The sequence below is a fragment of the Portunus trituberculatus genome, chromosome 48 (assembly GCF_017591435.1).
Source record: "Portunus trituberculatus isolate SZX2019 chromosome 48, ASM1759143v1, whole genome shotgun sequence".
In the NCBI taxonomy this organism is placed as follows: Eukaryota; Metazoa; Arthropoda; class Malacostraca; order Decapoda; family Portunidae; genus Portunus; species Portunus trituberculatus.
The window spans coordinates 29,389,919-29,413,918 of record NC_059302.1 but is presented as its reverse complement, the minus strand read 5'-3'; the positions used below and the strand labels follow the sequence as shown (position 1 = coordinate 29,413,918).

The window sequence follows — 24,000 nt, the reverse complement described above, 5'->3', positions numbered from 1 at the left end:
GAGAGAGAGAGAGAGAGAGAGAGAGAGAGAGAGAGAGAGAGAGAGAGAGAGAAGGAGAGGGAGAGGGAAGAGGACGATGACTAGACGCCTGTATGTGTGTGTGTGTGTGTGTGTGTGTGTGTGTGTGTGTGTGTGTGTGTGTGACAGACCAAGCCGAGTACAAGACCACCGTGGCGGCTGACGGATGAGAAACAACACAAAGGCCACCACCTCCTATCACCCTCACACACTCACACCAATTAACTTTCATGCGTGTGTACATTATTTTTCACTGGGTGTGTGTCAGTTATAAGGAGGTGTGAGTGTAAGAGAGAGAGAGAGAGAGAGAGAGAGAGAGAGAGAGAGATTAGTAAGTTTTCATACCTAATCTTCTCATAAACGAATTCCTTTGCATTGAACACTAGACGTCTGCTCTCCTTGTCCTTACCCTTATCCTTCACCTCGTCCTCTTCCTCCTCTTCCTCCTCCTCCTCCTCCTCCTCCTCTTCTTCAATGGTTTGCTCATAGAATCTGCAGTGGTAGCATAGTCAAACCCACAGCCTCGTTAGCCTCAGTAGAGTTGTTGATATCTGTTCTTTTCCGTATATTCCTTTTCCTCCTCCTCTCCCTCTTCTCTCCTCCTCCTCTTCCTCCTTCCTCCCTTCTTCTCGTCCTCTTCCACGTGTCTCGGTACGGAATTAAGACGCTGACAGACACACATACAGAATTATCACACAAACTGAAGTACTCGTCTCGTCTCCTCGGCAATCCTTTGAGCCATCGCCGCGTGTAAATGTTTCTCGTTTTTTGTTATTTTTTCGTATCACTATCTATTTCCCGAGACGCTTAACAGAGCCCGTATTTGCCGCGATGAAAGACAAACAAGCGCGCCGAGTTAATTAATATTCTTCTTCCCTTTCGCGTCCCAAAACGGCCCGCGTATTTTATCACGTCACGTTAAGGAGGAGAGAGAGAGAGAGAGAGAGAGAGAGGGTGAGAGAGAAAAAAAAAGTATGCAATCAAGATGACCCGACCCCTTCCTCGATGGGTTTGTTTTATTTATCTATTTACTTTTCTCCTTTAATTATTTGCTTTTTGCCTCCTTTCCTCGCTTCTCTCGTTCCCACCGCCTCTCAGTCTCAGTCCCTCTACTTTTACTTCCCGACTTATCCTCTTCTTCCTTCGCTAGCTAATTTGGAGGGCAGGAGATAACGGTGCATATTTTGTTATCGTAAGACACGCTGCCTCGTCCCTGTCTTGCTTACATACGTGGCTCTGGTGTTTTCTTCTCCCCTTCTATTGTTTTGGGACTGCATTCATTTTCTCTCGCTAATAAAGTTTTTCCTTCCCTTGCCTTCTCTTTAGTTTTGTGTTATATTGATTTTTTAGGGATTATTTTGTTCGGTTCTTTATTTTTTGCTGTTTATCTGTGTATTTGTATATTCTCTCTCTCTCTCTCTCTCTCTCTCTCTCTCTCTCTCTCTCTCTCTCTCTCTCTCTCTCTCTCTCTCTCTCTCTCTCTCTCCTACATATCCTCTTTCCTTCCTTCTTTTTTTCTTTTTATCATTCTCTTTTAATACATACATACAATACCCCTCCATCTCATCCCATTCCTTTTCCTACGGCAACAGTACATATATTCCCTCTACTCCTCCCATCCTGCCTCCAGTCATCCTCTTCCCTCCCTCCCTTCTTCCCTTCTCTACCTCCCTCCACAATACCATATATATCAACCACCGCTGTTGTTTGACTGGTCTTAGTTTTCGTTGGAGAGAAAACGAAGGAGAGAAAACGTTTTGCCAATTCGTGGGTTTGTTGGATGTAGTGACGGTCATCGAGAGTGTGGTTAGTCACTTGTGTATCTCAGTGGCCGTGCGGTTCGCTTGCTATTTATTTTTGCCGTCCCAGTGTTTCTACAGCAGCTTCAAGACATTGTGATAAATTGAGGCTTTCCATTCGAGAGACGAGAGTTACATTAGCGTGGAAAATTATTTGGTCGGGAGAGTCGTTAAGGTTGTTTGAGGGATCTCGGAGTGAGGTCAAGAGGTGGCGTTGTGGGAAGGAGGAGAGGAGGAGGAGAGATGGAGACGAGGAAGAGAAGTGATTGGGAAAAGACCACCTACTGCTTGTTATGGCTACCTTGTCTCCTCCTGTCTTTGTCTTCCGTGTTTTTGCTTCCTTCTGAAGGCAAGACAAGTAAAAGATATAAGACAATGCCACGTTGAAACAAAACAGTAGAATGTTTTGCCTCGTCGCAAGACTTACTGTCGACACTTATTGCTTTTCACAGTTCGTTAATGCAAAATAAGAAGCTGAAATTCATTATACTCAGGAAAATAAGAAAAATATAAAAGGAAATGCAAGAAACTCAAATGAAATCTTACGCCAAGTTAAATATGTGAACATCTTTAATTGCAAGCTTAAAATACCTGCACAAAATTTTATTTGCAGTTAAATACTTTTACTTTAAGTTAGGAATGGCCAGCAGGTGCAGGTGGGACGCTGCGTGGATCCCTGCCGCCTTCCAGTGGGTGTGAGAGGCGGGTCCTCGCTGTGCCCGGCAGGTGAGGGGCAGTGGCCGCCACCCCCACCTGTCCACGCCACCTGCTTTCCGACCCTCATCTTACTAATCTGTGACGCCTCTCAAAGCGACGCACGAAAGGAGAACTTAATCTTGACGGTCTTTTCTTATTGAGACGAGGTAGTGGAGGCTTGGTGGAGGAGAAGGAAGAGGAGAAGGGTGACGCCCCGCCTCCCACTGAGCTTCATTCCTGACCTCCTTCCGCCTCCTTCTTCTCTTCTTCCTCCTCCTTCTCCCACAACAGAAAAATCTTTTAATCATGCTGTCAGAGATTATTAATACTCACTTGTGTTGTATCTCTCTATGGAAATATCGGCAAAACTTTTATTTGTTTAGTGACATGAGAGTAACTTAGTTCAAGCTTCTTGATCTTTAGTGAACTTTTCGTCTCGTCATTCCCCTCCTAAGCTGAGTGGGTGAATGCTCCTTAGGATTCCTCTTAACACTTCAGATTCATTGGCAGAGTAACAAAAGTCCATGGGAGTCCATTCCTTAAAGGAATGGACTCCCATGGACTTTTGTTACTCTGCAAGTGTATTTTCTCGTGTCATTGCGATGGTCTTATTGATTATTGTCATGTTTTACCTTATTATTGCGATAGTCAAGGAAGAGACGATGAACACAACTTCATTTGCGTACCTACAATACAGCCTTGCCACATCTGCCAGTCTGGCGAGGCCTCACATCTGGACCACCAACACCTCTATGAAATATTGTCGCCCATTACGCCCACCACTCATCATATGCCCTGCCCACCTCGCCCTGTTGCCCGCTGTACCCCTGAGGTGCTGGAACACACGCTCACCTTGCCACACACACACACACACACACACACACACACACACACACACACACACACACGTAGTTGTCATACAAGCCACGTTGTTTTTGTATCATCGACATGTGGCATTCTCGCCCGAAAGTATGAGGTGCGCGTCGAGTACAGTGTGTGGACAGAGATATTATTCTGCCAAGAAATGTATATCCTGCTGTGTGTTTGTGGATGGGAAGAATGGAGAGGATTTTGACGTGACATACAATACAGCACTGTGTGAGGCAATACGCGCCCAAACACACACACACACACACACACACACACACACACACACACACACACACACACACACACACACACATGTCGTTGAGTCTTGAACTGTTGACACATTAAGTTGGCTGGGTCAGAAGGGCGCGTGACGGTGCACATACACCCAGCCACTCACCCACGGACACCCCAGGCACTCTCACCCTGCCCCAGCCACACCCACGTAACCCTTTTACCAAGAATCTGGTGTAAAGTAAAGAGCAGCAAAAAGAAAAAGAAAATATATTCGGCAAGTCTTGTGAGAGGCAATGCTGTATCTCACTCGCCATGTCCTAAATGAGGTTAGGCTCAGTTGTCAGTCATGCCTAACGAGAGACTGCACACGCCTGACTGAATGAATGGTAAATCTAATGCGTCACAGTGGAGTCGCGTGGCATAGACCATCAAATCATAACCAATAATGTTCTGAAACCTAATACTTCCTTCTTACCTTTATATATTCCTACAGCCTCACGGAATCTAAGAGATAAAGAGCCAACAAATACTTCCGGTATCTTTATCCACAAAGTTGCGAATCAAATCAAAGTTCGTATAGGCCTGGCGGCCTCTTGCAGCTTCCCTCCTTTCTTATGTTCTTATGTAAAGTTTTTTCCACTTGTCCGTGGTGTGCGGCAGTCCCTGTGTAGTGGTAGGGGGTACATGGTGGTAGGGGGTACTGGCTGCGCTGACACTTGCTTGTCCCGCACCGCGCTCCTCCCACACATAAGTGGTTGTTCAGTGGTTGAGTTCCTTGTGTTATATCAGTTCATTCACAGTATATGAATGTTGTATTGGAGGAAGGCAGCGGATGATTTATTAGTGAATGAAATACTGCACCGACATCCACGGTAAAGCACTCATGGGTGGAGGAAAGGTCATTGTAAACATTAACATTCACTGAAAAGAAGGAAAGTGAATGACGCAATGAGTGACTTGTTGAGTCGCTCGCGTAGTCAATTTTTGGTAACTACTTAACATGAAAAATACTTTACTGTCTTAGATATTTTTCGTCAGCACTGAGACGAAGCACCGCGTTGTTATACATTCAAAAAAATTGTCTTGTGAAAATGTGTATAAAGTTTCTAAGTTAGATGGATTACATATAAGGTGAAATACAAGAAACTAGCTCGTAAAACCATTCCCTCCCTCCCCCAGGCCATTACTTCCCTTCCTTTTCACTCCACCCACCCATCACCATCCCTACCCCCCCTGCGAACGTCCTCGGGCGGTGCGAATCATCAGGCATCAGTCAGTACTTGCACAGAGATGGAGTCTGGAGAGGCGTGGTGCGCGACGTGAGCGAGGTAAGGAAGTGTGTTAGGCGCAGCGATCCTCCGTCACTCTTCAGACACGCCTGGCAAGGGTGCGAAATCCGTGCGTGGCTTATTGCCTGCACGGGTACAGGTTTATAGATATTAATTGAGGTTTATGTGGCTGTGTAGCTCTTGCACCCGGCACGTGTCTCGCTGGGAGGGACGCACAATGCCAGTGGTTTTGCCAAGCGGCTGAGGTAGATAGTGCGAGAATCTGTCTCTCTCAGGTGCAGGCTTAGTATAGGTGCGGGATGGTGAGAAAATTTTTAACCTCTTGTCTGTTAATGATTTTTCAGATGAATTTGAGAGTTGCAGTCACGCCACAAAAATGTAGCGTCCAGTTTTGAGTTTCCAATTACTTGTAATTAATTTAATCCCTGATTTCCAAGTATAGTGCAGTTGGTAAATAAATTGAAGAATTACGGAAAAGGGAAACTGAATGATAAATTACAACTCAACGGACTGGCACTATTGTGTGTGTGTGTGTGTCTATGTGTATGTGTATGTGTGTGTGTGTGTGTGTGTCTATGTGTATGTGTGTGTGTGTGTGTGTGTGTGTGTGTGTGTGTGTCTATGTGAATGTGTATATGTGTGTGTGTGTCTATGTGTATGTGTGTGTGTGTGTGTGTGTGTGTGTGTGTGTGTGTGTGTGTGTGTGTGTGTGTGTGTGTGTGTGTGTGTGTGTGTGTGTGTGTCTATGTGTATGTGTATGTAAGTGTGTTTCACTATTTGATCTGCTGCAGTCTCTGACGAGACAGCCAGACGTTACCCTACGGAACGAGCTCAGAGTTCATTATTACCGAGCTTCGGATAGGCCTGAGACCAGGCACACACCACACACCGGGACAACAAGGTCACAAGTCCTCGATTTACATCCCGTACCTACTCACTGCTAGGTGAACAGGGGCTACACGTGAAAGGAGACACACCCAAATATCTCCACCCGGCCGGGGAATCGAACCCCGATCCTCTGGCTTGTGAAGCCAGCGCTCTAACCACTGAGCTACCGGGCGCGCGCGCGTGTGTGTGTGTGTGTGTGTGTGTGTGTGTGTGTGTGTGTGTGTGTGTGTGTGTGTTATCCATGTTACTGGTTACCCAGCCAGCCTTTCCCCTACGGAAAGAGCCCAGAGCTCATACTGACCGAACTTCGGGTAGGACACCACACACCACACACCGGGAAAGCGAAGCCACAACCCCCTCGAGTTACATCCCGTACCTATTTACCGCTAGATAAGGCTACACATTGAGGCTTGCCCATTTGCCTCGTCGCTCCCGGGACTCGAACCCAGGCCCTCTAGGTTATGAGCCGAGCGTGCTAACCACTACACTATGCGGTGTGTGTGTGTGTGTGTGTGTGTGTGTGTGTGTGTGTGTGTGAGAGAGAGAGAGAGAGAGAGAGAGAGAGAGAGAGAGAATGGAAATTATAATGGACACTGAAATGCTTAATATATATCCTTCACTTGCAGACTTCCGCAAGACAGTTCCGTAATACGAGAACCATGAGGGCACCGCCACGCCCCGTCTGTACCCGCCCCGTGCTTGCCGTTCACACTAGACTGGATCTTGTTGACACCGCAGGTGACGGTGCTAGCTGAAGAAGGCTGCGGTCTGCTGCCGTGTGTGGTGGTTGTGGTTACAGGAGGCGTGGGCCGGATGTAACAAAGGTGCCGGTGGCGTGTGTTAGTGAAGTGGTGGTGTTGTGATGGTTCAGTGTCTGGTGTGCAGGATAATCACTCCTCAGCATGGTGTTGTTTCGTGGCGCCCTGACGCTACTTCTGGTGGTGGTGTGGCCGGTGCTGGCCTGCTGGCCGGACTACGTGGACCAGGCGGTACAGGATGCGGACGTGGTGGTAGTGGCCAAAGTGGTCCACCTCGGGTCACACCACGGCCACGGACTCAACAAGTTCTATAATTTGGTAACAGTCCAAGTGAAGACTTTCCTGAAGGGAGAGGAGGATTGCAGGAGACACTTGAGGCACCTCCCGGTAAATAAGAGGCCTGAGTGGGAGGAGGAAGCCACAGTGGTCGAGAGAGAAGACCCCTCTCCCGGCTCTGAGGCCCTAGGGGTGGACGGTGTGTCCGCCCAGGGCACCTGCAGCGGCAGGGTGAGGACAGGGGACATCATGATCTTTTTCCTGCGTATCAAGTCCAAGGCTGAGGTGCGGGAAGGGCGCAGTGCCGAGGCGGCCTTCCACGTGACCTCGCAGCCCATCAAGCTGAACCTAAGTCTTCTGAGACACACCCAAGCTGTTATGCAAGGTGAGTACCTTTGAATGACTTTTCTTTCACATTGCTGTTATCTGATGTTGTGGTGCATGTGTTGTTACTGGGTTGTCATAATTACGTCCGTCTCTTTTAGGCGGATAAAACCATCTTTCTGGTAAGTGAGCACGAACTTAACTGTTATACATTTTATACCTTCATAACTTTCCTTACATATAAGAATGGTTTAGATAGAAGATTGAACGTGACAGTTCGATGTGTTGGGCTAAGCTGAAAAAAAAAGAAAATGTATGCGAATGTAATTATATGTTTGATAGTGGTTACTCGCCAAAAATGTAGACCCATTCCTTTAAGTAAAACGAAAATGAAAATATCTCCTTTCCTCTTCTATAATAGCGGTGTATCATGCTTTGGTACGGGTGGATGAACTGGATCATTCACCCGTGTTGTACCTTGTAGGTGTGACACGAATGTTATCGCCTCGCTTATCTTGAATAATACTATAAAGTAGCGGTGAAATTAATAAATTGCTTAGTTCAAAGCTTGCTGGATAGTTGTAGCGGAGGAGGGAAAAAAGATGTGGGAGTCTTAGCACAAAAGAAAGGAAAAACTCGAAACAGAAATAAGGATCGGGAAAGAAAAAGTAGTTAGAGCGGAGAGAACTGGAGAAAAGTAAGAAAAGAACCAAGAAGATGACATAATCTCTCTCTCTCTCTCTCTCTCTCTCTCTCTCTCTCTCTCTCTCTCTCTCTCTCTCTCTCTCTCTCTCTCTCTCTCTCTCTCTCTCTCTCTCTCTCTCTCTCTCTCTCTCTCTCTCTGTGTCAGCATCTCCCACGCCTCTGCTGATCCACGGTGCTGTCATCAACCCTCTTGTCTCAGCATGAACGGGGGCTGAGAGAAGAAGCAGAGGAGGAAAGGAGCAGCTGAGCATAGGAGTGGAGTAGAGGCAGGGAGTAGGGGGTTAAAGGCGTGTCTGTATAGTGTATATGGACATCAGAGAGGGGTGGAAGGGTGGAAGAGTAATTTGTGAGCAGTGAGGAGGTGAAGATGATACAAGATGGTTAAGGTGATGATAGGAAGGGTAGAATGAAGGGTGTTTGGATGTATGGCGGGTGCAAGGGTGGACATATTGGATAGCAGTGGTGGTCTACACTCTAGGGTACTAAGACACATATACAGTGGTTCTCAGGATTCAAGTATTGTGTTTGAAAAGTTATTGAATGATGATGAAAATGAGGTGTCGTGCTGAGGATTGGAGTGTTTCGCTTTTCCTTTTCCATTTCTTTTATTTTTTTTTCTTAGTATTGAATCTTTCTTGTTTAATATTTTTGTTTCATTTTTAGTGTTTTGATTTGATGTTCATTTATTAAGTATAAGTAATCATTTATTGCCATTTTTACATTAAAGTATTCATTAATTTGTATTGATTGAAATATTATAATATTAATTTTTTTTTTTAGGAAAAACATACATGTAATAGTTTTGTTCTGAGTGACAGTCAACTAATTAAGGAATGGTCATGTGCTCTGTGTGTGTGTGTGTGTGTGTGTGTGTGTGTGTGTGTGTGTGTGTGTGTGTGTGTGTGTGTGTGTGTGTGTGTGTGTGTGTGTGTGTGTGTGTGTGTGTGTGTGTGTGTGTGTGTGTGTGTGTGTGTGTGTGTGCTTTGGGTATATGCTGGTGAAAGAATTTAGATGTTGTGGGAGGAGTTACAAACCGTCCTCCTCCTCCTCCTCCTCCTCCTCCTCCTCCTCCTCCTCCTCCTCCTCTTCCTCTCACATAGCACCTCATCTCACAGCCACTCCACCCTTCCACCACGTCATAATAGAAGTATCCCAAACATATATCCTTCTCTTTCCTGACATTTATAAGCCTCTATCTTATTCATGTCTTCATTTATGCTGTAAAGAAAATATGAAGAGAAATAATCAAGGATCAAACCTGTTGAGAATTAAATCACGAACAATTACAATCAGAAGAGTCAAGTAGAGAGTTTATTCCTGCCCAGCTTCATGCCTATAATTAATGCAAGTCTTAGCAATATGAAGACGGAAGAGAGGCAGCAGGAAAAGGAGGTTTGTCTTAATCTAATAGTACTATGTTCCTCACTCTGGCTGGCTGGAAAAACTTACTGATTGTAGAGTTTAATCCTGCCCAGCTTCATAATCAATGCAAGTCTTAGCAATATGAAGACGAAAGAAAGGCAGCAGGAAGAGGAGGTTTATCTCTATCTATTAATACTATGTTCCTCACTCTGGCTGGCTTGAAAAACTTACTGATTGCACTCTCCAGTTTTGTATGTTGTCCTAATCGAGCTATGTTAAAAGTCTCAACAGTTTAACTAATTGTGATTGATGAGTAGCAGCCGACATGTTGGTGGCTTGGATGTTATTGGCACACTGACTAATGCTTGAAACGTAGTGTTTTTTTTTATTTTATGTGTATTTGTATGATGATGACAGCTTCCGTGTTCTTTGTTTTAAAATGGATTATAAGTATTAGCAATTAACGTGATTCTAACACTTACTTCAATTGATTAGAATTACGCGAACTTTAATCGTAACGCAGTTTTTTATGCTCATCATTTATAAAACAGAATATTACATACGATGAAAGAAAAAAAAGCAACCCCAAATATTTTATCCTCATATTTATTTTACTCCCTTTATTTCATTAACTGCTCTATTTGTTTGCTTTTGCCTTTACCTTTGTAATTGTCTCAAGCCTGCAATACTTATCTTTGTCCTCCTCCTCCTCCTGTTCCTCCACCTGTTCCTCCGCTTCTTAGGAACATTTGCTATCCTTTCCTCTACCATTAGTTCAGATAGAGAAATCCACAAACACCCTCCCTGGTAAGGACTAGTAGGCCTGTTGCTGCTTGTTCATCCTTGCGTTCTTCCTCCTCCTCCTCCTCCTCCTCCTCCTCCTCCTGGCATCCTCCTTCTCCTCCTCCTCCTCCTACTCCTCCTCCTCCTGGCATCCATTTCACCGCCTATCTTAGACATTATTCATCTCTTCGTGTCTTTTCCTTCCACCCATCCACCTCCTTCACCCATTATTTCTGCCTCCCTATTCCCCTTCTCCCTCCCCCGTCCATTACCTGTCCCACCGTCATCCGTGCCGCCCTGCATCATAAACTGTCTACATAAAAAAGACAGAATTTGACTCCACCTCATTCGACGCACGAAACGTTCTCTCTCTCTCTCTCTCTCTCTCTCTCTCTCTCTCTCTCTCTCTCTCTCTCTCTCTCTCTCTCTCTCTCTCTCTCTCTCTCTCTCTCTCTCTCTCTCTCTCTCTCTCTCTCTCTCTCTCTCTCTCTCTCTCTCTCTCTCTCTCTCTCTCTCTCTCTCTCTCTCTCTCATGTATTTATCTCTATGCTTTGATTTTCATTTTCGTATGCATCCTATGTTAACATGTTCTTTCAATCGTTTATTTATGTACACATTCATGTTCTCATTTACGTTCCTTGATGATGGTTCTTTCAAACTCATAGATGAAGATGGGAAATTAAGTCGATTTAAGCCCTTCAGTACCAGGGCACGTTTTCATATTAATTATTGTTACTATTTGGTGATTCTATACAGATTCAGAAACTCATATGGGGAATTAGAATAGTGAAGACAGTGGCCATTAATCTTCTGACCTCCATAGATCCTTCCTAATGTCAATAAAATCGTCTATTCACACCAAAAATTCATGGTAAAAAATGCGTCCACGAATAGAAGGGGTTAAAAGATACATACTATAAGCGAAGGTCGGGAGAGAGAGATGGAGACGAAGAGGGAGAAGGAGAAGAAGGAGGAGGAGAAGGAGAGAGAGAGAGAGAGAGAGAGAGAGAGAGAGAGAGAGAGAGAGAGAGCGAGAAGGAGAGGGAGGTTATATTTTATCATGTCATCAGTTCAGAAGGACACGTCTTTTAGAGAAGATGAATTGTACTTAACGAAGCTTTGTTGGCTGCGAAATGTTCCAGTGACGTGTAGAATATGTTGAATTTTCTTGTTCTAAGTCTTGCTATCTCTATTCTATCCATTATTTATTCCCTTTTGTTACTGCGATATTTTTGCGAGGAACTGCAGCTGTGTGTGTGTGTGTGTGTGTGTGTGTGTGTGTGTGTGTGTGTGTGTGTGTGTGTGTGTGTGTGTGTGTGTGTGTGTGTGTGAGTGAGAGAGAGAGAGAGAGAGAGAGAGAGAGAGAGAGAGAGAGAGAGAGAGAGAGAAGTACCTTTCAAACCCAGAACTGTCTTAATTATTTATCTTTTTTCTCTATTTCTAGTTATTTTTCCCCATCACGAGTCATTATATAACTTAGGTAGCCTCTTTCCCTCCCATTCAGCATCCCAGGAGTGTGTGGAGGGACTGGAGTGTTTATACAGCGAGGGAAGGTGTTTGTGTCCCCATCTGTTTGTTTGTGTTTCTGCCCTAGCGAGTAGTGTGGCTTTGAGAAGGAGTGGTTGTGGGTGGAAGTGATGAAGAAAAAAAACTGTCTCTCTCTCTCTCTCTCTCTCTCTCTCTCTCTCTCTCTCTCTCTCTCTCTCTCTCTCTCTCTCTCTCTCTTTCGTCAGTATGTCTTTCTTAGTTTCAAATTCCTCCATCTACTCTCAAATCCTTTCTTTGGTTCTTGCTTTCCTTATCTATTTTTCGTAACAAGCCAAATTTATTTTCCTTTCCTTCATTACCTTCCTCCCATCCTTCCTCTCATAGAAAAAAATCATTAGAGGATTATGGAAACAGCAAGAATTCGGTATGTTTACGTGTGGCTGTCCCGGTATAAAACGTATATATACAGAACCTTACCCACCTATTGTCTCTTCTCATAAATCGATCTATCACATTATCTTCCAAGCTTATCATGCCATCAGAAATCAACCTATTCAAGTCATCAGACATACTATTTGAAGTACAATTTTTTTCATCTTTTTTTTTAAATAAACATTATCTAGGTTCCTGTGTATATCAGTTTTGTTACAGTTTTTAAGCCTCTTATATATTATTTTATGAGAGCCACACGTCTTTAACAAATGTAAGTTTGAAAACTCTAAACCACAAGAATTTTGTTTATATCACTCTTGTTACATCCCTTATGGCACTAACTACCTTTATCAGTTCTCCACTTAATATACGCCACTCTAATGAATGTATTTAAGTTTTAAAGCTGTAATTTTCCCTCGTAAAGAATATTTCACACATCCCTTGTTTGTTTTCAATTATTCTGGTCTGTACTGACTCTTAACAAAATTATATAATATACGATGCATGGTCTAAATGAGATCTGACCACTGCCAAAGCTGCTTAATATCACTATTTGATTTTTTAACGCTTTCAATAATGGAATGTAATGAACGATTAGCTTTAGTTCTGGCCTCAAAGTATTTTCCCCTTTGGACCTTGCCAACCACTATTTTTTATTGGTGTGCCTTTTATGTGTATTTAGCCCAGCAGCGATGAGTACTTTGCATTTACTGATACAAGATTGCATTTGCCATCCATCTGTCCATTGGTTGATTTTATCTAGGTGTGTGGAGGCAGATGCATCGGAATTCAACCTGATTAACCTTCTGTGTTTGTGTCTACCTGTCCTTTCCTTCTATTCTTATCTTGTGCGATCTCTCTCTCTCTCTCTCTCTCTCTCTCTCTCTCTCTCTCTCTCTCTCTCTCTCTCTCTCTCTCTCTCTCTCTCTCTCTCTCTCTGTCCTTATTACCCATTTACCGTCTTACCTGTCTTACCTGGACCCAGTTTTTGCAGGTGTGTTCGGTCCTTGATCACACGACGGGTCTACCTGATGAGCACCTTCAATATTTAGTGGTGAATCAATTACCTGTGGGTCAAATGGTCTGTGCCTTACGTCTACGCATGATTACACGCCTGCCCTACCTGTTACCTGCCGTCATTAGCGGGGCCTTTGTTTTTTTGTGGGTTTTATGCCATTTTTTGTAAGAGGAGGTGTTGTGAAAGAGAGGTTTTAGGGTATGGTGGTGGTGGTGGTGGTGGTGGTGGTGGTGGTGGTGGTGGTGGTGTGTGTGTGTGTGTGTGTGTGTGTGTGTGTGTGTGTGTGTGTGTGTGTGTGTGTGTCGTAAAAAAAGTGCAAACATGTATGCTAGAAATAATCCAAACACACACGTACACATGACACACATCACACACACACACACACACACACACACACACACACACACACACACACACACACACACACACACACACACTTATCTCGCACAAACATTTCTCGGTTTGCAGAGTAAATGCGAGGTATCATCTTTCCCTCACTCCAGTCATGCTCCCCGTGCCGTCCTTCCTTCCTTTCCTATCTAATGGCCTTTGTGCTCCTCTTTTCTTCTCCATCCATTAGTCGTCCTGCTTCTAACACCCATTTATAATACTTTATCTTGCCTTTTGTAATTAAATATTTTTTTTAATACCATTTTAATAATCTTTGTTAATTTTTATCATTTCACGTCATATTCATTCTATCTATCTCTTGTTTCTCGTTAACTTTCGCCGTCTTTGTTGATTTTTTTTTTCACTTTTATTTAATTTGGTTGGTTTTTCATGATGTTTTGTCGCATTACTGAGATACATTTCTAGTTTGATGTTTATTTATTTTTTTCTTTGTCAATTGTTAAGTTGTAGGTAAAGGAATTTCCTCTCTCTCTCTCTCTCTCTCTCTCTCTCTCTCTCTCTCTCTCTCTCTCTCTCTCTCCCTCACACACACACACACACTCACACACTGTAACAAGAGGGTAAATATAGCTCGTTATCTCCCTCGCTTCCCTTCTCCAGCGAGACTATGACAGGAAGGCCTCTGGATGTCCTCATTGTCCCCGTATTCCTCTACTGCTAAGACCGGAGAGACTAATTGCCCTAAATGGGGATTATGAGTCTTGCAGGCAGTTCGCTGTGTGTTAGTTCCTCTCTCTCTCTCTCTCTCTCTCTCTCTCTCTCTCTCTCTCTCTCTCTCTCTCTCTCTCTCTCTCTCTCTCTCTCTCTCTCTCTTCCTTTTAAAGTTGTTCCAGTTTCTTTTTTTTTTCTCCCTCGCCTTTCCTCTCCTCTATTCAATCATCTCATCTCCTTTCCTCCTTCTCTTCCTCATCTGCTCTTGCTTCCTCTTTCTCTGATCCTTCCTTTCCTCCTCCTCCTCCTCCTCCTCCTCCTCCTCCTCTTCCTCCTCCTCCTCTCCTTCCTCCTCCTCCTCGTTGTCATGTACTGCCGCCGACGCCGCCCAATGAGTTTGTGGAGTTGGAAGAGACGCTTGATTGTTTGACGTGTGAAGTGGGTTATTTATGAGAGAGAGAGAGAGAGAGAGAGAGAGAGAGAGAGAGAGAGAGAGAGAGAGAGAGAGAGAGAGAGAGAGAGAGAGAGAGAGAGAGAGAGAGAGAGAGAGAGAGAGAGAGAGAGAGAGAGACGATCGGTTATCTTTTTATTCACCCTTCGAAAGTGCAGATGTCACCCTCGTGGTATTTAGGCAGTGTTAAAAATGTTACATTCTTAGGTATAACTTTTATCTGCTCAACAATTTTCTTCTTCAATACCTTAAATTTTTTGACACCATTTTTTGTGCTGAGCTCTAGCAAAGTATTTTTGAAACGTAAGAAAGCAATATCAGCCTTACTCATGTGTCTCAATCCAAACAAGTCTCACAGTCTTTGGCATATTAGCAGAGGACAACTGTAGCAGTAAAAGAGATAACACTTGCTCAAGAACAGGTTACAGAGTCAATGTGTCATATAACTTAGTACCTGGTGTGCTTGCTTTTAATGTGTGGTGCGTTTTTCTTCAATATTATATCCTCAAATTTACTGACAGCATGGTATCAAAACCCATTAGTAGATAATAAGTGGATCATAAGAGGAGCATTAGATTCAATTTTGGGTTATTGTCACTTGTTTGTAATGAAATATTCTGACTAAGATTATGAATGAACTTTCAAGAAATCATAAAAAAAATTAAGGGCGGGAATTGTTTTATTATCATTCAGTAAAAGTCATGTACATTTTCCATAGACATTGACAAGTAAAGGGTTAAAGGAAGACGCAAAGATCACAGGACATGACCACGACTACTCACTACTGACCAGGAATGCACTAGTGACCTGCGCGTCCTTCAGGTTCATGGCGGTGCTGCGCCTGCCTACCTGGGTGATGTGTGATAAATTGGAGCTCGGCTACCTGGGATGGGGAAAGAAAGGGTTAATCTTTCCATGAACTGGGGTATGGCTGTGTAAGGTTACTGTGTGTGTGTGTGTGTGTGTGTGTGTGTGTGTGTGTGTGTGTGTGTGTGTGTGTGTGTGTGTGTGTGTGTGTGTGTGTGTGTGTGTGTGTGCTACCTAACGAGGTGCATTACTTTTTTAAAGAGAACTATTTTCTTTCATGCATTAATAACGATGGTGAAGATGATGGTGAATTACGCCAAGTAAAGCGTAAGGGAAAACTTGGAGGTGGAAGATATTAAAAATACAAAGAGAAAAGGAAGAGGAGTAATTAACGAATAGCATTAAAAAAAATCATAATAACCATGCAAAGGGAGTAGGATGATAAACAAGAAGACGATTATAAGGAAGAAAGAAAAAGAATAGGAACAGGAAGAGGAAGAGGAGGAGGAGGAGGAGGAGGAACAGAAGCAGACAATATGCCCAGGGTACACACACGTTCTGGAGAGCCACGTGAGCCACTCGTCTCATGTCCTTCAGTTTAATCGTGCCTGGTGATGGTAATTAAATCCAGGTGAGCCCTCATTAACCTGGGCTGACAGGTCTGATGGCGCCGACCTTCAGATCCCCGCATCCTGACCACCGCCAAAGAAAGGACGGAAAATGAGAATCTGGCGCCATGGTGGTTCCTGATCTAGTCTCCGCCATCCTGCTTACTGCTGCGCTAACGAGATTTTTTGAGGATGTAAAGCTTTTCTGGCGTAGGGACTCGGTGGCAGGAGTAGGAATCCCCTTATACAGTCCATTAATTGAGGTCGTAAAGCCGTCCTGTCTCCCCGTCAGGAACAGAGGCAGTTCTATTCGACGATCGGAGCCAAATCACTGTTTATCTTAAGCCCTCTTCGCGTCTAGTCCGGTATCTCATTAGACGGGAATGTGACTCACTGACTGACTGACTGGCTGCCTTGCCTGCCAGACTGACTAACTGACTTGTGGTGCAGTGGCGGCGCCGGCATACACATACACACACACACACACACACACACACACACACACACACACACACACACACACACACACACACACACACACAGCCGAAAAAGAGGATGTGAAGAAAGAGATGAAACTAGATATAAAGGGAGAAAAAAGTTGCTGCATTCATTTATTCTTCCTTTTATTTATGTGCGTAGCCGAAACATGATATATGTAGAGAGAGAGAAAAGAAAAAAGAACGCGCAGATTAACATACGAAAGAAAGTAGACCGAGAAAACACACCGCAGATCTTGGTTTGATTCTTTGTATGCACAACAAAAACAACACCGGGAGAGAGAGAGAGAGAGTGGATCCATGTGTGCTTTGGGGTCTGAGGGGTCTTCAAGCGCACGGGTTCCAATCCTGTCCATGGTCCGAGTGTAGGTTGAGCTTCCTCACTCTGGGCAACGGTTTCTAGCAGATGGGTTTTGAGATAGCAGGTACCCCAAAAATTATCCCCTTCAGCCCATAAATTCCCGTGAAAATCCCACATGGTACGAAAGAGAGAGAGAGAGAGAGAGAGAGAGAGAGAGAGAGAGAGAGAGAGATCTGCATTTTCTAGCTTCTTATTCTCTTTTCTTGCCGCCGCTTGCGTGTAGAAGATAGAACATAACAGACGAGGCAAGAAAAGTGAAAAAAAAAAAAGTAAGCTGTATTCACTGACGTCTTTCTTTTTTACTCTTGTACGCCCAGTGTGTGTGTAAGACATGGAAAATAACAGATGAAAAGAAACATGCAGGGAGAAAATCATAGCACATCCACCGATTCACTAATTTCACTTCACGTTATGAATTAAACTAACCATATGATCTTTTTTTTTTTTTTGTTTTATATAACTCACAAAATATCTTTCAATTACCCGGGGTGTTGGAAACTTTTTTACACACACACACACACACACACACACACACACACACACACACACACACACACACACACACACACACACACACACACCTAACTAGGATTGCATCTTGACGAATGGTTGCCCGCTTCGCTATCACTCGCGGCGACAAACTGCATGCCCGTCTTATTGAGCGCTGTCTACCGCTACGTATAATCTACACATTCGTTACGCTTACGTCCTGGCCACGCTGTCATTACCTGCTGCAGCCGCCGGTGGGGACCCGTAACTCACGACAGGTGTGCTCGACCCTCCTAATTGAAGGCTGTTACAGGTGTGACTTGCGGGAACTTGAGCATGCATGGTTAAGTTTGAACTGAAAGGGAGGAGTTTGTGTAGTGGTTGCGTGTGCTGGGAGGGAATACGTGGGTTTGTTGCTACTCTTGTTCTATCTGTGTGTGTGTGTGTGTTTGTGTGTGTGTGTGTGTGTGTGTGTGTGTGTGTGTGTGTGTGTGTGTGTGTGTGTGTGTGTGTGTGTCTACCGTCAATGGAGAGGTTGTGTGTAAGATAACAGTAGAATATGCAGGAGAGTGCCAAACAGGATACAGGAATTGATCAGGAAGAAACTTTATCAAAACAAGTGACAAGAAGGAAGACGGAAATGTATTACAGGGGTCAAATACAGAGAGAGGAGTAGAAGAATGACTAAAACTTCATTCTCCTCTTCATTTATAGCTTAGTTGATCAATATTCCATGATATCTAACAAGGAACTCCTCTATAATCAGAACAATATATAACAAAACAACTTAGACAAATATGAAACACCAAACGCTCTTTTCATTATAATCATATTAGTCAGGGTGAAGAAGATAGAGAGAGAGAGAGAGAGAGAGAGAGAGAGAGAGAGAGAGAGAGAGAGAGTTAGGAGATAAAAGATAAATAATGAAAAGATTTGACATATTTACAAGGAAAGTAGTTAATTGGTTTATCAGTTCATAGTCTGCTCCCTTCCCCTACACCGCCTTTTCTTTATCGTTTCCTCCCTGGCTCCACCCTTCCTTTCCTCTCCACCACCTCCTCCTTCTCCTCCTTCTCCTCCTCCTCCTCCTTGCAGTCCTCACCACCCTTTCATTACCTCCCATCACTCCTCCCTCTGTCTACTTCATCAATCATTATTTTCCGTGCCGTTGTTGGAGTTTCATACCGTATAAGAGGTGCATCTCCTCCCTCCTCCTCCTCCTACTCCTCTTATGCTTGATTCCATTCCTTGCCATTCTCTCTCTCTCTCTCTCTCTCTCTCTGCTCTGCTCATGTGCTACTCATTTTCTTTTCCTCCCCACCTTCATCTTTCGTTTTGTGTCTACGTGTATTAATTTCTGCATCCTCCTACACCTTTTCCTAGAATAAGAACACCCTCTCTAAAGATGAATAGATGTATTGGTACATATTTGTCTTATTTTTCCTCCTCCTCTTTTATCTTGTTTGTTCTCCTGCGACGCTTTACCCTCTCCTCCCTTCCTCTCGTCTTGGGTTATGGTTCGTTATAATCACGGATGTTCCTCTGATCAGTGTAGGAAGATAAGGATGTAAAAGGCAACAGGTTGAAAAAATAGGAAACGGAATGGATGTGATAAAGAAACGGCGGTGATAGATAACAGGTGATAAGAGATTGATAAAAGGGAAGTGATGGAGTATGGGAAAAATACATATAGGGTTATGGGAGATTGAAATGGAAGCTCATGAAAAAAATAACATATCAAAGTAATTTCTTCTTTAAAACAGTGATTAGAACAATTTCATTATAGTGTAATGGTCACGAGTCTTTTATGATGTTCCTCAGGGAAAATTTATTACGTATTTTTTGTCAGGAGCCGAGGTCAGATCGGCTGAGATTGCGTTGATGTAGGAGAGGAAGCAAAAAATAATTTCACGTCATTAGGAATTTGTAACTTAACTAAAGGAAGAAAATAGGAAGTGGAGAGATGAGAGACTTTACTAATGGGAAAATAGAGAGAAGATATAGAGGAGGGATTGTACTAAAGTTATCTCATACCCACTACCTCATCATTCTTATGCTCACACTTTTAGTTATCCTTCCTCATTACTACTTGTTCTCATTTATACCTCTGTCCCATTCCCTTAACCTTGCAGTCTCACTCCTCACCCTATCCCTTCATACTTCCCAGCTTCCATCTCCTTGTTTCTTATATATTCAATTCACTCATAGCTTCTTCTTTATCCCTTTACCAAACATCTCAGAATTTCCCCCACATTACTTACTAAAGACTCTTAGTTCATCCATACTCCACCCAAGGAATTCTAGTAATTTTTCCTCCTCCTCACTCTTTTAGATCTTCCTTCCACGTTTTCTTTCCCAACATTATCAAAATTTTACCACACCCAACGCACTTTTCTCCATATTAATTTTCTTCTTTCCTTAACGTTATCTAAGTTTTACATAATACTAGCGTTTAGGGACTGCATTAATGTGCTGTATATATACATGAATAATATAATTGTTTAATGAAAAAATGTATAACTCTCTCTCTCTCTCTCTCTCTCTCTCTCTCTCTCTCTCTCTCTCTCTCTCTCTCTCTCTCTCTCTCTCTCTCTCTCTCTCTCTCTCTCTCTCACCTTCCCATCCCACCCTCATCCAAGTCCCACATTGCTATCCTTTCTCTCCTTCCCTCCCTCCCGTTCCTTCTTTCATCCTGAGGGAGTCATCACCCCCTCTGATGGGCTGCTCGTTAATGATAGTCCTCCTCTAGTTATCACCCAGTAAACCACCCTTATGTTGTTTATCACCTCCACAGGGTAGCTAGCGGCTTAGGGAGTGCCGGCGCTCTTATGCCTTGGAGGTTTGGCTATTAAAGGGGGAGGGGGATTAAATTGATCTTGGGTAGTATTTAAGTTGTTAATTTCTCTATTGAGGGAAGGGTCTGTGGGGAGGAGTGTAAGAGAATAGGAGGTTGTCTTGGTGAGTTATTGGAAGAGATTAGTTAAAGGAATGATTGCAGTCCTAAGTGAAGTGTGTTTAGCCAGGAAAGGAGGTCAGTTTGGGTGCATAGTGGGTTTGGGTGAAGGTGTGTTTTGGATAGGAAGAGTAAATGTTGGTATGAAAAAAGTTTGGCGGATAAGTCGATGTTTGGGTTGGCAGAATGTAAGGTTGAGTGTATACAGGAAGGTGGACCGTTGGGCTAGAAAAGATTTGTTGAGCTTGGAGGTGTTAAGTGTCTGTGAGAAAAGCAGAGACTAGAATGAAAGGTTGTTAGAATGGCAACATCTTTATTCATATTTGTTTATTTATATATTCATTTTATTTAAATTCTTTTTTTTTTTTTTGTGTTTGTCTGCTGAAAAATAAAGTGAAAAGAAGAGAGAATGAGCTTTACTATTGTACTTTCATGTCATTTTTCTTGTTCTAAACCTTCATTTATTCATTTTTTCATACCATGTGGGCTTTTCACGGGAGTTTTTGGGCTAAAGAGGATACATTTTGTGGTACCTCCTATCACAAAGCCCACCCGCTAGGAAACCGTTGCCCCGAGTGAGGAAGCCTAACCTACACTCGGACCGTGGACAGGATTCGAACCCGTGCGATTGGAGACCCTTCAGACCTCAAAGCACGCATGGTGTACCACGGCGACCCTTTCCTTTCCTCTCCCGTCCTTCACATTTGCCGCTCACCCATCACTACATCACCTCACACCTTCTGCCACACCTCTCCTGTCGCTACATTCTTCTTCCAACGCCCCCCACCCCTTCACTTTAATACATTGTCTCTCGACTTTACTCCCCGCTACATTCTTCATCCAACACCCATTCACCCCTTCACTTAAATACTTTGTCTCTCAACTCTACTCCTCACTTTCCTCTATCATTTTAAACACTTAAATATTGTACGCTTTACTTTTACTAATTCCCTTCGTCCATCACGAAGAGAGCTTGTCTTTTGTCATATTAATCAAAATTACTAAATAAAATCTTTTGGGTTGACATATTTTTCTTGTTTATTGATCGTAAGTTACCATTGCTGAGTGGCTGGAAAGGACCGTAACGCACAGCTATTGCCCGCTGCTGCACTTGACATTCGAACTTCTCTCTCTAAATCATAAATATTCATAGGCAGGGTGATGTGCGAGGCCCTCCTTGTGTAAGCTGCTATGGACGTCGTAATATTTGTTGCAGTCTATGAGAAGGTAGATAGATAAATGTTGGTAGATAGAGAAATAAATGGTACATGCAGTCTGTGAAACAATAAAAAGACAGTATACATGCAGTAAGATGATAAAACATGACAGTAAAGGTTCATGTTTCTAGATAATATTTCATTGCTCTGTGTAAAGAAGTTGGGGTTCAAATAGATAAAAAAAGAGAAAAGAGAAAAATATATATGCAGTATATAAACCAAAGCAAAAAAATCGTAACTGTTTCGTTTTGTTTTATATATTAAGAATACGAGTATGAAAAAAAAAAAAAACGTAAGCAATAATTAACTTCCTGAGGTAAATATTTCAGAAGTCGTTTATATTTTGAAACTTTATTCTTATTAAATTACTAGATTTTGTAATTGTTTGTTGAAAGTTACGAACAAGTTGAGGAGTGTGTTGTTCTGCATACATGTGTTGTGTGTTCTTGCATTAACACATTTTCTTTATCGTCAACATGTAAAGGTGCGACATCCATTGTGTCGTTGTGTAGTCGAGTTGTATGGATCGGCAAACTAACACCCCAGTCACTTCAGTTATTTCAGTGTGCAAAGAAACTCACCAGTTAACATTGCAAACTTAACACATCGCTTCCTACAAAGAACGTTAACGCTTGGCTAGTGTCACTTTAAGGAGCGTATATTTTACACTTTGTCTTTTTATCACGATTATTTGCCTTTATTTTTATTTTTTCATCAGTTATATCAGTGTGCAAAGAAACTCAACAATTAACATTGCAAACTTAACACATCGCTCCCTACAAAGAACGTTAACTCTTGGCTAGTGTCACTTTATGCAGCGTATATTTTACACTTTGTTTTTTATCACGATTATTTGCCTTTATTTTTATTTGTCCCATCCATTCTTTGTGTGTTTGCCATTTCCTTACGAGTACAAGGGTATATAACTATAGGCTACTTCCTTGTTTACTTGGATACCTGCAGTGATGATAATGTAAGATGTTTGTCTGTGCAGTTTGTGTTGTGGAGTGTCGAAAACAGTTAGATGATACGAGATGATGGAAAATACATGCGACGTATTAGACATGCACATCTGTATTATACTTCCCTTCACTCTTCCTTTCACCTTACATCCATGCTCAACCAACACCCTCAGATAAGCCCCAGTCCAGCATCCACTCTGCCTTTATCTTCCGTGTTTTTATCTCAAAGCCTTTCACTTTTTACTCGTTATTTTTTTCTCTCCCATCTACACAATAAAAGTAATTAATCCTCTTCTACCGGTCCCCAATCCACTTATCCACCTCCCTTTTCTCATCCACCCATATTCGTCCCTAGATAACGTTAGCATTGTCTATCCACTTATATCCCATCTCTATTCCTTCATCTTCATCATCTCTCATCCAGTATCTCTTCCTACTCCTCTTTCACTTTATCTTCCTCATTCTCATCCATTCATCTCCACTACCACTCCAAGATAATCTCTCTAGTATCCTTCCTTGCCTCTTACCTACATTTCCTTCCTCCTCCTTCTCTTCCTCCTCCTCCTCCTCCTGTTTCTAGCCATCTCCATTTAGCATTGGTTCCTTCCGTACCTCCTGTGTTCCCGATGGATTTGCAGCTTCTCCTCCTTTCTGCATCTGCGACACAGCCTCCCTTAGCATCTCTCAGTGTCCCCTTCTGTGTCATTTCCACGTGAATTTCCCCTAAATGGCCTTGGTGCAGTAATCTTGTCGGAACACAGCTGTTTCCTTCCTCCATTAAACACTATTGTTGCCGAACAGTAGGAGATGCAGAGGGTAGAGGGAGACGGGGGAGTGGAAGAGTAGAAGAGGTATTGTTGGTGGTAGTGGTGGCGATGGAGGTGGTAGTAGTAGTAGTACTGAGGGCGAGGAGGAGGAGGACTGGCAAGAAAGGAGAAAGGAGCATCGTAGAGGACGAACATGAGGAGGTAGATACGTACGAAAGGAAAGTGGTTGAAAGGAGAGGACACTGTAATAAAGATAACAAAGAGGTGAAAAAGGAGTGGTGAAAAAAAAAAGATAGAGGGAAGAAAGGAAGGTGAGAAACAAAGAAGTATGAAAGGAGTGGTAGAGAGAAAAAAGGGAATAAACAAAGGAGAGATAGGAGAGAAATGAAGCAAGAATGAAGAGATGAAAAGAAAGAAAGAGGCACAATGAAATTAATTAGTAAAAGCTTAATGAAATGGACGAAAGAGGAATAAAAGAGTCCGTTAATGAAAGTGCATGTATAAAGGAACGACCAAAATGAAACAAAGAAATAAGAGAACTAACTAAAGAGGAAAACGTGACAATATTACTAAAGGAAGAAAAAAAGACAATTTATTACACGAAAATTAACAACTTGATAAGAAGAAAAAAAAATACTCTTGATGAAATTAAAGTAAATATACCAAGAGAATAATTACAGACAACAAAACTGGAGTCCATTTTACCCAAGCCACCTTCATAAAAGACTGAGTGACACAGATGGTGAGGAGAAGAAGTGAAGGAACAAGGGAGGAGTGGGAGAGCCAGAGAGAGAAGCAAAAAATAAGGGAGGGAGAGGGGAGAGGTCGAAAGGTCACGAATTGAAGGTAGAATGGGAAGGAAGAGGGAGCGGGCGAGGGAGTGGGA

General features: G+C 43.0%; 1 protein-coding gene across 4 annotated transcripts in view; it reads left to right on the top strand.

Annotated features, from left to right (window-relative positions):
• The window catches only part of LOC123498954 (agrin-like), an 849,095-nt gene that overhangs the window by 113,085 nt on the left and 712,010 nt on the right, over window positions 1–24,000 (top strand). For all 4 annotated transcript variants that reach the window (XM_045246556.1, XM_045246559.1, XM_045246558.1 and 1 more), the window contains one exon: window positions 6,421–7,213. In XM_045246556.1, the coding sequence (XP_045102491.1) occupies window positions 6,697–7,213 (517 nt within the window). In that variant the 5' untranslated portion in view covers window positions 6,421–6,696. The remainder of the gene's footprint in view (window positions 1–6,420; window positions 7,214–24,000) is intronic.